The 14510-nt window shown below is 30.9% G+C and overlaps 3 protein-coding genes across 3 annotated transcripts in view; 2 read left to right on the top strand and 1 right to left on the bottom strand.

Moving 5' to 3' along the window:
- The first annotated feature begins 1016 nt into the window (after window positions 1-1016).
- On the top strand, window positions 1017-1691 carry LOC105621756 (ninjurin-1-like). The gene has a single exon (XM_012203212.1). It carries the CDS (start codon window positions 1017-1019, stop codon window positions 1689-1691), a length of 675 nt encoding a protein of 224 aa, XP_012058602.1.
- A 608-nt stretch (window positions 1692-2299) lies between these two features.
- Window positions 2300-6418, bottom strand: LOC105621755. Its single transcript, XM_012203211.1, has 5 exons — window positions 6299-6418; window positions 5956-6040; window positions 4894-5105; window positions 3675-4034; window positions 2300-2647 (listed from the first exon to the last, which is right to left on the bottom strand). The coding sequence occupies exons 1-5, from the start codon at window positions 6416-6418 to the stop codon at window positions 2300-2302; spliced, it is 1125 nt and encodes a 374-aa protein (XP_012058601.1).
- A 2034-nt stretch (window positions 6419-8452) lies between these two features.
- LOC105621754 (protein spaetzle-like) overlaps window positions 8453-14510 on the top strand; it is an 8110-nt gene continuing 2052 nt past the window's right edge. Inside the window, 5 exon segments of the mRNA XM_012203209.1 lie at window positions 8453-8506; window positions 11409-11546; window positions 12122-12252; window positions 12254-12270; window positions 13389-13654. Of these exon segments, the coding sequence (XP_012058599.1) occupies window positions 8453-8506; window positions 11409-11546; window positions 12122-12252; window positions 12254-12270; window positions 13389-13654 (606 nt within the window).

Below are 14510 nucleotides of genomic sequence, written 5' to 3'. Positions count from 1 at the left end.
TCAATTTTATTTATTATATATTTATATTATTAATGTAATTCATTATTTAGTAAACTTGGAAATCTAGTTGACAATTTTGACATATGGATATGAATTGACTTACACACAGTTCATATATAAAACAAACAATATTTTTGTAAATTTTAATACAATCTAATTTTCTAAGTACATTTAACGTTAATTACATTTTTGTATATCTTTTAGTTTATCAATTATGTATTATTACTAAAGAGGATCCAAATCAAGGATCGAAATGTTTTACTCATTTAATTGTTATATATAATAAAACTTGATTGCAACTACAGCATTGGCTCTCATAAACTTGTTATTCTTAATTAATTTAATTTTTATTAAAGCTTATAGAATTTTTATTTATTTTTTTTGTAATTTCTATTGTTTTTTTTTAATTTTATAATATAACAAAATTTATATAAAATTTACACAAAATTTTATGAAATTATACTTTATAAGTTTTATATATAAAATTAATATATACATATAGTTGAATAAACTTTATAGTTGAATAAATTTTATACACATGTAATAATTATAAATAGTCTATTCAACTATATGTGTACATTAATTCTACGTATAACACTTGTATAGTTATCATTTTTATGTTTTATCACCATTATGCCTTTATCTCTGATACCCGAGAATATCTTCGTTATTGTGGTCGGAAATCCTATTCAGAAACAAACATTTAACCACATATAATCTCTAGGGGCCAATTTTGAATCTTCATATCTCAAAAACTATCGCTTAGAAAATTGTAAATACTTCTGTAATTTATATTTTTTCGAGAACTTTCATAATATAATATTTTGAGTCGCAAATTTTGGGACATCCCGTATAAATCTATATAGTTGTATAATCCTTTATTGTTGATATATTTTTCTCTGACTGTAGAATGATGTTTTTTCAAGCAATGATGAGAGAGTAAAAATTGAAGTGATATGAAAAATTACATTGTTTTGCAGGTGATTTCTTCAACCGATCCTCTACAGTTCTCCAACATGAATGAAAAGAAGCTTGGCGATGATGAAATATTGTATCTGGATGAGATCAACGACGAGGTATCGAAGCCCCTGACGTCCATCGACACAGAGGCAGAAGTGCCGTCCATCGGGCTACGCGCTGGCTTCGTCTCGGAGAATGACGAAAATCTCGCCGACAATCCGCGGGGACCGGATTCGATCACCGTAGCAGAGTCCGACGTGCTGGATAAAAAATCTGCGCCGATTGGCTTCGACAGCAAAAATGGACTGGGATTGCCCGTGGGAACGCAATCCGACTGGTCCAGCAACATTTTTCCTCCTGCGCCTGCCATACAGGTCGTCACTCCGGACGTGAATGTCTACCAGCACAAAAAGACCCTGGCCCAAGGTATGATGGACCTGGCGCTGTTGTCCGCAAACGCGAATCAGATGCGCTACGTTCTCCAGACTGATGGTCGGCATCCGTACTTCTATCCGTCACTTGTCATGATCAGCATGAGCCTATTCCTACAGATTGCTGTGGGCATTGGTCTAATATGGAACAGCGTCTACAATGTCAAGGAACATGAGCAAATGTGTAAGGCGAACAAGGCCAACAATTGGACAGTTATTGGGATCTTCCTCGTCACGATATTCAATGTTTTTATTTCATCATTCGGTGTTGTCGATCAAACGGTTGCCGTCACGACATAAAATTCCATGTTTTTCTCTTTACTCTTGATGTACTCTCTCTTTCTTTCAAAGATACGTAATCGTTATGTAAAGTGAATGACCAGATAAAATATTTCCAATGTTTTTAAAGTGATATCAACAAGTTTATGATCTCATAATAGAAACTTCATAACGTTTTTGTATTATTATTGCTATTTTAATGCATATTAATCATCCGATGTATTGAATATCGAAAGATTTTTTTATTGCAGTTGTATTGATTTACATCAGAAACGAAAAGTTATGCGAATCTTTTCTCAATGAATGTTTCTTCAAATATTTTGTCATTATTAGCGAAAAACGATGAAAATATTTTAGATTCCGATGAAAATATTTTAGATAGTAAGTAAATAATTTTGCACGCTGGACATTCAATCATTCATTAATTAAATATTCAATCATTCATTCATTTTTCACCTGTTCATGCAAAAACTCAACACAAATAATTTATAGTGACATATAATTTTAATTTAATTTAAACAACTTTTTTATTTCAGAGTGATAAGTAATGAAATATTATTGTATAATAATAAATAATTCTTTTTTATGTGATATAAACGTCTATGAAATGATACATAATAACACATCGGTCAAACACGAATGACAAACGGTATCAACTTCAACATTTCCTCCAATTCATCGGCCAGTCGTTGTCTATTTCGTTGAAAATTTTCCTCCTCACGTTCTTGGCGCTCGTTCAAATCGTTCAACCAGCTCTGCGCCTCCGCATTATTACATTGACTTCTGTGCGCGCGAGACGGGCAATTGAAGGACCAATTCTTGGAACCACCGCCACCTATCATCTTCTCGGATTTGAAATCTCGAAGTTTGTCTCTAATTACGTGACGTAACAGCGAGCTAAATGCGGCGAGTTCATGCGTATTGATTATTCTCGAATTCAATTCTGTAGATCTTCTGTGCTCTTGAATCACTGTAGCCTGTAATGCAATGAGTTATTGCAATCATTAATTACAAAATTAATATAACCAGAACTTTTTTGTCATTTATTATCTGATTCTTATCTCCAGATACTCAATTTGAATATTCCAAACGATTTTTTTATTTTTATCATGTAAAAAACTGGAAAAGATTTTTAAGAATTATTTTATGTGAGAAGCAACAGTTAATACTTCCAATAATAGTCGATCTTTTTCCATAAAACAACTAAAAGTAAATTCTACGAGTATGAAAGCAACATAAATATTTTTATATTGTTTTTTTTTACCAATTGATAATTTTTTTTACTTGTATTTTATTAGAGAAAGAATAAAACAATTTGCATTGCAATGAATGAAGAAGTTGTTTTCTGTCTTTCAATTTAACTTAAGTCAAATTTCATCATCTTGTTTGTATCTCTCTTTCTTCCTCTCTCCTGAAATTCTGCTAGGTTCTGTGACATTTAATGCTCTAATGTATGCTTCTCAAATGTCTCTAATCATCACGATAAATTCTTAGGAAACATTCTTTATTATAACAAACTTATTTTCCATGTTGTAATAAAAAGAAGAGAAAGAGAAAGAAAGAGCTTTTTTGCGCTGTTGAAAAGATTTGATATGAACGACTCTTCATTACGTCTGTCGTCTTTCTGTATTCTCTAAACTTTTTAAAGTAGAATCTCACTCTGAAGAGTGAAAATTAACCCTATCTAGAAAAAGAATGATTGAATTTTCAATCTTTAAGAATAAGATTTCACTCTTCAGAATGAGATTCCCTTTTAGGCAGATATGTATAGTCGATTCTTATATTTAAGACTTTTATATTTAAGGCTTTTAACTACAGCAATCTTATAAAATGAATAAAATTAGAAAGCCGTATTATTAAGACATTATTATAAGAAGGTTCTAAAAAAAGAACGAACTAGCCTAGGAAGTCACATTAGTGCTTTAAAAGATTACTTAAAACGGTTTTAAAATAAGAATGGACTTCATGAATGCTACCCTAAAAGTTTCAAAGAGTAAAATTTACCATCCAGTCGAAGAACACGTGCCGCTTCCGCAGCCATTTGGCGCGCACGTCAAGTAAAATCCCGGCCTCGCGGAATTCTCGCAGCCGTTGCCGATCGTTCTTGCTTTCATCTGCTCCATCGTCGAGAATGCGTGTTCTAGAGAAGCGTTTCGTCAACACTAATTCAGACACGCTCAAGTGTGGTAGACCACTCACGTTGATGCTCGCCGCGTGCACTTTAGATATTAATTTAGCCCTCTCGCAGATCAATTCATTGATCTCTCGCAAGTTTAGATTTACTGTGGCATTCAAGTGCAGGATACTGCTAAGCTGGGCGCTTGTTGATAACGGCTGATTGTTCGGTATGACAATTAATGGAGGCTGGATAGAACTTTGATATATAAATGAATTTCCTTTGATATGAAAAGATATTATATACAAGACGTCCGTATTTTTATCAGACACTTTTGTGTAAATAGAGCGGACTAAACTGAGAAAAGTCCTCTACCATTTTACAATTTTCGCAATAGTTAACAAGATTATACAATATATTAATTACTAAAAATCGCTGAATATTGGATCGCTGAATATCTTCAATAATTTGTTACTCAAATATTATCAACTTTACGGAAAAATAGCAAGAAACAACAATCTTGCCTTCTCATAAAATTCTGAGAATTTTTTCAAAATTTTTTTATACCGTGTTTTCTCGTTGGTAAAAATAGTTACCGATAAGAAAATGCAGCACTAAAAAGTTGATAAAAAATTCTTAAAAAATTCCTTATGAGAAAAGCCTTATGAGAAAAAAATAAACAATTTTTGTCTCTTGCTATTTTTCTATAAAGTTGATTGAAAGTATTTGAGTAAAAAAATATTAAAGACCAATATTCGGCAATGTTTAGTAATTAATATCTCTTAACCATTGCGAAACTTACAAAATGGTAAAGGACTTTACAATTCAGTTTAGTCCGCGCTATCTATACAAAAGTCAGCAGTGTTCAATGGCTTTAATTGTTAATTATTTAACAAAAGCACACAGGGAAAATATAAGCAAAAATACAAGCAAATTGTACAATCTGATTCTCTTTAGTACGAAAGACCGCAAGAAAAGTCGACATTTTATGACTCGCTACACTTTATCTATTTAGTTAAAAAAAGATTTCATTTATAGATTTTATTTACAGTGAGAATAGATTTCACTTATTTTCAGTGTATTTACGTTAAAAGATTTGATACTGACTTCCGATGAATCTACATGTGAGCATTCGGCACCTAGGACGCCATCGACCAGTTTCGCTCGAAGGATGGCAGTGAGGACATCCTGCGTTCCTACCAGCCAAGCTAAGGCTATCAACGCATCTCTATTATGTTCGCCGTCTTGCGACAAGCTGTAGAACTCGATCACTGGGTATTGTAAGAGTGCGAGATGCAGCTTCACCGCCGACGGAGCATCTGGAAATAAGATTGACAATGTAAAATCTTTTTATAAGAGACACCAATTAAGTACATGCATTTGCACGCGTGTACTCGTGCTAAAATATATATCGTATAAATATATACAAAGAAATATTAATATTATAATATTACAATATTAAATAAAAATCATACACGTGAATACACAATTAATTATTATTATTATTATACAACTATTTATTATAATATTATAATATTAAGTAAAAAGGAGGTCAAAATTAGATGTTGGAATAAAAAATAATTCTATATGCAATTTATTTTAAATTTAATATTTTAATATTTACTTTATATGATATATTAAAGGAAATGTATTAAAAAGGAATTACATATAGAATTATTATTATTTCAACTTTGACCAAAGTTTAATAAAATAGGAAATATCAAAATTTTTGAAAAGTATTTTTATATAGCTTTAAATCTATTTTTTTCTATATAATAATACAAAAAATGTATTATTGTAAGATTATAAAAAATATTATTAAAAAAATGCATAATTTTAAAAAAATATATTTTTTTTAATTTATTATAAAAATATATTCAATATTTTTTATGCGAGTATTTAACTTTTTTTTTAAAGTACATTTGCACAATTAATTACTGCACTTTAAATAAAAAAATTGCATACCTTTTTTTTCTTACATGCTGAGAATAAGAGCAATTTTACTTCTTTAATTATAAATAATTATGTATACACAATTGCGGCGCGAAGACTTTTCGTAATTAGAATAACGTGCACGTTATTCTTGTTAAAACAAACGAACGCGAATCTAGAGTACGATCTGCAATGCACTCGGCAATGCAATTAAAAATACAAATCATTGAAACGAACCGTAATTTCGAAAATCTATGTCGCCTCGTTTCTCTCTCGCGGCATAGTAGCTCAGAATGCGCAGTGTACTCCACAGCTTCTCAGCCTACACACAGAACATATGATTGCTCAACAGAGCGCAAATTGTCAGATTATTTTCTGAAGATTTTCCTGTATACATAAATAAATATCACGTCCGTATGGATATTTCCATGATTATAGTAAATGTCTGTATAACGCTCTCCCTTCTGACCTAATTTTGTAAATATGTTTTCAACCGCGATAGGATTATCAGTCTCGTCAGATAAATTAGGTTAGGTTAGGTTAGCGCGAACGCATTCGAATCTCCGATACTTATACTTACGACGATTTTGTTCGGGGCATTATACTTGGCCAGTCTTAGATGCTCGGATGTTAATCCTATGTTTATCAACGAGTTAATGTACTTGCACAATGTCGGTAACACGTCTTTTATATCACACATAGCGTTACGAGCAAAGAATGTCACGCGCGCGATCAAGAGACGAGTTTCGTACTTTCGTATGGTCTGCGCAGCATTCAAACGCGCGACGCGATGAACCGATTGCGGTTTGTTCACTTTCAATTAAATCGGCGACGAGAGTATATACGTTCGCAGACAGCACACAATATTTGTAAAATATTTATAAAACTCATTTCAAATATTTTGTAAATATTTTTGTGGTCTTAATTATACATATATATTGCACAGATCATATAAATATTTGTTATAAATATTATGAAATATGTTAATGCGATTGTCGTTTAACATTTAAAAATGAATATCAAACACTCAATAATATAATATAGAACAGAACTTGTAGCAATATTGTTGCAATATTAAACATTGCAGCATGTTGCTCCAAGTTTTGTGCTGTTGGGAATGTCAAATCGTTATCATCTATCATGGGCGACGACTCCAGTATGGTTGATATGAAGTACTCCATACACTGAATAATTCAATGTATGAAATTCCATTGAATTTCATATCTGTATGATATTCGATCGGGGAGAAATTTAGAAATTAGAAATTGTAATTTAGAGATTACAAACATACAACAAATATCACTGCATTGCTTGAAGGATGTAATGCAATTTTTACGTGACAATCTTGAGATCAGAGATCTTGTATCAGAATATGTAAAATTTATTCGTTCTTTTAACGATTCCTACATCAACTTGTTCGAATGAAAGATCATTTTCTTATTTAAGACATTTAAAAAGTTATCTTCGATTGACAATGAAACAAAAATGTAAATCATATTGCGACATTGTACATTTATCGAGAAATAGTCGATAAGTTAAATATGGAGGAGCTCATTAATAATTTTATTTAAAAATAAAACTATTGCAAGAGCGACTGCTTTTGCCATGTAGAAAAGATATGTATGAGGAAATATATTTATCCCAACCTTCTCTTCTTCAATCTATCCTCGGGAACTCCATACACTGAAAAATTTTACTTCATCACCATTGCGAAATAAGTTCAAAACAGAAGGGTTGAATCTCTTACAATATATGATTAGAGGGTCGATCGAATTAAAAATTATTAAAAAAAAAGAAATATTCATTTTATTTATAGTGACAAATAATTCCAAAGTTATATTCAAAAGTTATACTCAATTTTTTATACGAAGAAATTAATTGAATTATTAATTACACAAACTGCATTAATTGTGAAAATAGGAAGCGTATGAATTGCGTTATTAATAAGAGTACTTATTGACATTGCTTTTTTGTGACTCATGTAACATTATTCAAAGTATAATTGAGAATTATATGCAAGCGAAAGAAAAATGTTATGTTAAATAAAAATAATTATCTTTCGTAATTATTACGAAATAATTATAAATCCTATTTTCATTCCAAATGAATGAACCTTTCTTAATCGGTTCTTATATTATTCCCTTAATGAAGAAAAAAATTAATGTTTCTGTTTACCAGTTATATATATATATACATATATGAAATAAAAATAGAATTCACTATGATTGAAAATATCATTTTTAAAGAAGAATAAAACAAAAAATCAAAGAAGAAAGAAAAACAAAAAAATTAAGATTTTGCACCGTATTTAGACTTCTTCGATCTTCCCACTACCGTCAGGCACGATCCCCTCCAACCCAAGATGTGAGACCGACGCGACGGTGGGAGAAGGAATAAAAAAATGTTCGGACTCATATAGTCTTATGTGCGTCTGACTTTTCCGCGCGTTACGGCCGCCGGTCAGTCGCGGTCAGTTCCACCCCCGCTCTTCTCCTAACCCGAGTCACGTCGCACCGGAAGCGAATCAGCCTCTTCTCCGTCTCTCTTTCTCTCCCGCCTGTCGATTCTGTCTCGGACCGCACGGAGATGGTCCCTCGGATCGGAATTGCGTTAACCGATCACTCCAATCAGTAAAGTACGAGCGGCCGTACGTCGATCATCGTCGAGTATCGCGTAGCTCTCGCGGGAAGTCTTCGTTTTCTACACGACGTTCCGCGTCTTTTTACTTCTTGAGATGACATCGAGAACTCTTCGTCTGAAGTGGACCGTCTATCTGGCACTCATTTTGGTGAGGAACTGTGCATCGGTTGCATTAATTAGAATTTAATGCAATTAATTGAATTAATGTAATGAATGCATTAATGGACTAGTTGGTTGCGTTATAGAATTTTAGTTGAATCTAGTATAATTTTAGTCGAGATAATCGCATTGAGAAAAAAATTTCTTAAATTCAAGTAAATATTTAGCTGATAAAAAGAAATAATTCTTAAATCAATGTCTTTTATACTAAATAAATGTATCTTTATATTTAATAAATATTTAATTGACACAAACTTCAAATAAATAATTTATTAAATTTATTTTCAATGCAGAATTCTAATTGATATAATCAAATTTTTCTGGTTCCTCTATTTTCAATCAGAAAAATTTCTAACAATTAATTGTATCATCGGATTTGATTTCTTATTTACCATGTTTGTTGTCAGAATTATTAATCTTTGGAATTGATGTGTGTCTTCATTTGATCAGTCGCTGAATATTTTCACAACCGTGTCGTGTATTTGTTTATTCATATTTATCTTTCTCCGAATTTTTAAATCGTTAATCACTTGTCGTTGATTTATGGGATTTATGCGCGCATGGAGGTGATGTCGGTTGAAAGACGCAGAAACGTATCGACGACAATACGAATATGCGTATATACTTGATACTAATATCAAGTGCAGGATTTTATTGCGAGGATTAATATTCGATGTCCTTATTATTCTCTTTATCTCAATACCATCGCGGAACGCTCGAGTTTTTTGGTTCTTCTTGCAAAAAAGGAGAGACGCCTTCGGACAACGGAAGTGTTAATGAAAACAATTATGTTTTGAAGTTGTATTGAAAACTTATGGCTTGTGTTGAAAATATAGACTTTTCAAAAATTCTTTGTTTTATTCAAAAACTCTTTGTTTTACGATCTCTATAGAAATTTAATATAGATATTAATAGATTTTGAGCATTAAAAGCATTGAACAACAGTGTCTTTACTGAAAGTGATTAATTACTAATTATTTTGAATATTAAAAGCATTGAATAACAGTACTTTTGATATTGCAAAGTATAATATAAAGTGATTATTTTTAGTATTAAAGTATTGAATAATAGTGCTTTTATTGAAAATTAGTAATTAATTATTTACTTTGTGTATTAAAAATACTGAACAACATTGTTTTTATTGAAAGATAATGATTCATTACTTATTTTTAGTAAAGCAATAACAGTGCCTTTACTGGAAGGCATAGTTAATATCTATTTTGAATATATTAAAGCAACAACAGCGCTTTTATTGGAAGGTAGATATTAATTAATAATTGCTTATTTTAACAATAGTTAAATTCCTTTAATATTCAAAATACACTAAAAATTACTTACTACCTTCTAGAATGTAATCAGTATCACATTGGATTTCTGTGAGGGGAATGTTCGTTCCTAAATTCTTCCCGTCATCCCCTTTTTACGAATATTGGTCATCCACATTCCACTTTTATTTATCTCTTTTACGTTTTCTTTCTTTCTAGAATATATATTGCCTTAAGTTTTTTTCCTTTTATACTAGTTTGACAAGGTTTCCCAACAATGAACAGATTTAAATAACACGTTCGGAAGTTGTCACAAGGTGATGTCACAATTGTGACACATATATCACAAATGCACGAGAATGTAAATAAAACAATGACAGGTAGGATTACCTGGAAAAGTCGCGGGATTACCTGGCGATCCGCTTCGTTGACGGGAGAAATTAAGATGCAATATTTACTGGAGGAGGAAAGGAGGGGAATATCTATTCATATATCGTAAAATTGCGACAGTTCTCCGCAATCGAATATCTCACGCGTATGTTTTGAATTTTTCATAGGATTTTTCTTATAAAAATGGAGAAAAAAATTAAACTGACTCAATCGTATAATAAAATATAAGTATATTTATAGTAGAAATTAAACTTAATATTATTCAAATAATATCTATTCTAAATTATCAATATTTTCACATTGAAAAAAATTACTTTTATCTAACATTTATTTGAAAATACTAACAAAATTTACTTATTAGTAAATAAACATTTATTTAAAATAAAAAATATTTAGTTTATTATAATAATTAGATTGTTAAAATAAAAAAAATATACTTAAATTAATATAGGTTTACATTTAGTAAATTTGTTATTATTCAAACAAATATTTAATAAAATTTTTTTCAGTGTGTCAACGAAATTAAAATTCTCGAAATGAATAGCGAAATGGACTAAGAAATATTTAAATATAAATAAAAAAGAATAAAGCCATTTTTAGCTTCTTTTTTTCAAAAAGAAGTAGATTTTGAATTGATTCAACAAACTGTATCTACTATCGACACAATGTCACATATAAATATTATTAAGCATTAAAATCTGCTTTTTTTCTTTAGTCTCTTTTAAGGATTATTTATACTGGTCATAAACTGTTAACTTATGCCATAAGCTATAAGAAATTGATTAATTATTTACTTACAACATAAGTTGGCAGTTTCGCAAACAACATAAAGTCTAAAATGGAGACATAAGATGTCTTTTAGACAGCTTAAAGATGTCTTATGTCTTGATTTTGAAATAAATGATCTTTTATTCTCAAAATACTTTCAGATACCGGCGGTCTGCGCAGAGTAATCACATCGCATTATATAATCTCGTTCGCGGCTGCATGCACTTGCTTGTAACAGGATCTTATGCCTCCTCTCAACCTCGGTATAGAAATAATTTATCTTTCTCTTATCGCGTTCTATTCTCCCGCCGCGCGCAGTGATTCCGACCTCATGATCCAAGAACAAGACGGTTTTTTACATAATTCCAAGCGCGCGCGCATACTTCGCGGAAAACGGCTTATTTTTAGAGAAGGAAAAGTCCCTGTGGATCGAGATCCAATTGTTCTCATATCTTCTTCGTTCGGCAGGTGTGCCAGACGGTGCGACTGATCGAAGGATATCCTCGCTCTTCTTCAGAGGTGTCGGAGGAATCACCGGACGCCGGAAGTTCCTCGTCGCAGGACACGTCGATTTCAAGAGCGATCGAAGAGGCGTACGAGCAGCAGGTGTTTCTACAATATTAAACGAAGTAGACCGGAAATGTGAATACACAACAATTAGGAAATGAAAGCTTTAGTAATGGAACACGGAAAAAAAATTAATTGAGTGGTACAGCCAATCTATAATTTACTACGCGAATTCAACATCGATAAGAAGATTTGATGATTTAACAATGTGTAATGTTTGATGGTTTAACAATCGCTAATGTTATTCAGCTGTCAACTTTGCTATTTTAACATAGAAAATTGATTGTCTGTATATTACGACTGTAGATTTGCTGAATCAATGAAATTTTCAGCTGTGTTTTTTTTCCGTGAAGGACCGAGGCAGCTAATTTGGATCCTCGCGAAATTTAATTACATTGAAAGAAAAGATTGGCTGCAGCCAACCCAATTAAAAATTTTATGCCATATTCAGCCAATCTTTTCTTTCTATAACTTTTAGTACTCGGTCCTAAAGGAATTAGTAATATCACAAATTAAAATTGATAAGAAATTTAATAATTGATGCTTATAGGTATTAGAAAGATACTCATAAATCTGATGGTAAGAAGCATTTTAAAACCTGTAAATAATTTTAGGTGTTTCTGCGACCGCAAGAATGGCCGCAGAAGACCATTGATGAAGACAACAATTGTTGTTCACAAAGGATAGAACAGATGCAGAGAGACACTTCGAAAGAGAAGTTTTCGAGCGATAGGATTCAAAGATCAAAAAAAATCACTGCAAGGCATGTTTATTTTGTATAAGTATTGATTTCGAGTGATCAACATTCTTTTTCAGTAACTCCCCAGAATGAATTAATAATCATTTATAATTTGGTCAAGGCCAGTGGTTAAACATAATCAATCTATTTAAAGTTGCGGTTTCCTTCGTAAGACGAGAACTTACGAAATAACGATAGCGCGTGTATTCTGAATATCGTGTGTTATAGAAATTTCCTGATGAAGAAAATTCTTATATTTTATACACTACTGAAAAAAAGGTTGGTTGCTGCAGCAAATTAAATAATATTGTAAAATATGGCATAGCATTTTTAATTGGTTACAGCAATCAATTAAAAATGCTATGCCATAGTTTACTACTTAATTTGCTGCAGCAGCCAATCTTTTCTTTCAGTGCAATATTTAAAAAAAAAAGCATATTTTAAATTTATAAAGATTTAAAAAAATATCTTAGATTTATTAGTCAGGTTTATAAAAGTTTTCTTTAGAAATTATAGAATGAGAAATAGATTTTGAATATCTCAAAATTCACGTAAAGTTCTGAAAAAGATGTAAACTTTTTCTGCATTTCTAAAAAGTGTTCCAATTTGTATAAAAAACTTGTAGAAATAAATTACATAGAAATTTTCTAAAAAAAATCATAAAATTAAATTATATAAAAATTAAATGAAAATTTCTGAAATTTATGTAGAAAATTATCTGAAGAATTTTAAAAATGTCACCATTCTGATGGTGACATTTTTAAAAGTATGAAATATACTGAGAATTTTTCATATGAAATACTTTTAATATCTTTAAGAGAGTTTGATTTTATGATTTCTAAAAAAGAATATCTTTTATAAGTTTTCTTTGAAAATTATAGAAGAAATTTTCTAAGGTTTAAAATTTACATATATAAGATATTTAAAAAAATATATTGGCTTTCTCAGTATGTCTGAAAAGTATTCCAATTTGTATTGTATAAAAAAATCTGAAAAATTTTCTAAAAATTTATAATCATAAAATTTATAATCATGGAAAAATGTGAAAAATTCTGATATTTATATAGAAATTCCGAAACAATTGTGAAAGGATTTTAAAAAATATTCATAATAAATATTGCTAATATCTTTCTCCTTTGCAGATTCAAACACTGATATGTCGATGTACAGGAGTTCAGATATATCGCACAGGAACACGGGCACGTCAATGCACAGGAATTCTGACGAGAAAATTATTTTTCCGGACGGTAGGATCTTAACGTCGGAAACACCAATGCTGCCGACGTTGAGCTGTCGCAAAAATACGTTCTGCGAAAACGTCGCCGACTATCCCAGGCAACTGGTGAACGCAGCGATACAGCGGAACGTTAGTTTGAGATTCCTGGAGAGTGTCGATACTGTCGATTCGGTTAGAAATGATTTTGTTTTTCACACATAAGAACGCGTGAGCGATCGCTTTATTATTAGCTCATTATATCATTATATCATACTTATCATATTGCGTCAAGATGAAATTTATTTTATAGTCTGCTATAATTATCCAGCTGTGCGTATGTGTATGTCTTTACAGAACAAAGAATTGCGAAACTGACATAATCTTGACGTATTATGTAAACTTTCAATGCACGAGACACGCGAAAGTGATGTTGAAGTATTTTTCAACGCTACGATTTTTATCGTTTTATGCAATATGATGACAATGAAAGATCTAGAATCTAAATTAAAATCATTATTTCAAATTATACACAGAAAAATGGTTTTGCTAAAGTATCTAAAAATTTAATTAGATAGAAAATACAGATCTGAAAATAATTTTATTGAATTATCAAAAGGATTATGTAAAACACTTAAGATAAACGTACCAATCATTAAACAATTGGTGAATATATATTTAGACAGTTATTGAATGAAATGAGAAAAATTTTTAATATTAAGCTTATAATTATATATTTACGACTTTAATCGTTTGTTTATATAAATTTATTTAGAATATCATATGTATCATTAAAGCTTAATATTTAAAATTTTTGACATTTTTAATAATTGAATCATATACACTAATATTAGGTGTACAACTTTGCTTCCGCCGTTTTTCTATAGATGACTTTAGCGGTAAGTGGTGGTCGAAATAAATAGATCATAGACGTCATACAATAAACTTGGGCATCTGTCAACATAACCATAGAAACATTAGTCGATTTGTGTCTGCATCATAAAGTTATTCTCGAAAATGTCAGTTTACGAGCCAAATTCTCGTCATTTGC

This window comes from Atta cephalotes, assembly GCF_000143395.1.
Source record: "Atta cephalotes unplaced genomic scaffold scaffold00037, whole genome shotgun sequence".
NCBI classification, from domain to species: domain Eukaryota; kingdom Metazoa; phylum Arthropoda; class Insecta; order Hymenoptera; family Formicidae; genus Atta; species Atta cephalotes.
The sequence above is the reverse complement of the archived record's forward strand: the minus strand, read 5'-3'. Positions and strand labels throughout refer to the sequence as shown.

Bases quoted from the DNA above. Each gene is read 5' to 3' on its own strand.
- LOC105621756 (XM_012203212.1), top strand. From the start codon at position 1,017: ATGAATGAAAAGAAGCTTGGCGATGATGAAATATTGTATCTGGATGAG.
- LOC105621755 (XM_012203211.1), bottom strand. From the start codon at position 6,418: ATGTGTGATATAAAAGACGTGTTACCGACATTGTGCAAGTACATTAAC. The intron at 6,041-6,298 runs GTAAGTATAAGT...TTCTGTGTGTAG, and splicing joins ATGCCCCGAACAAAATCGTC to GCTGAGAAGCTGTGGAGTAC. The intron at 4,035-4,893 runs GTCAGTATCAAA...AGTTCTATCCAG, and splicing joins CACATGTAGATTCATCGGAA to CCTCCATTAATTGTCATACC.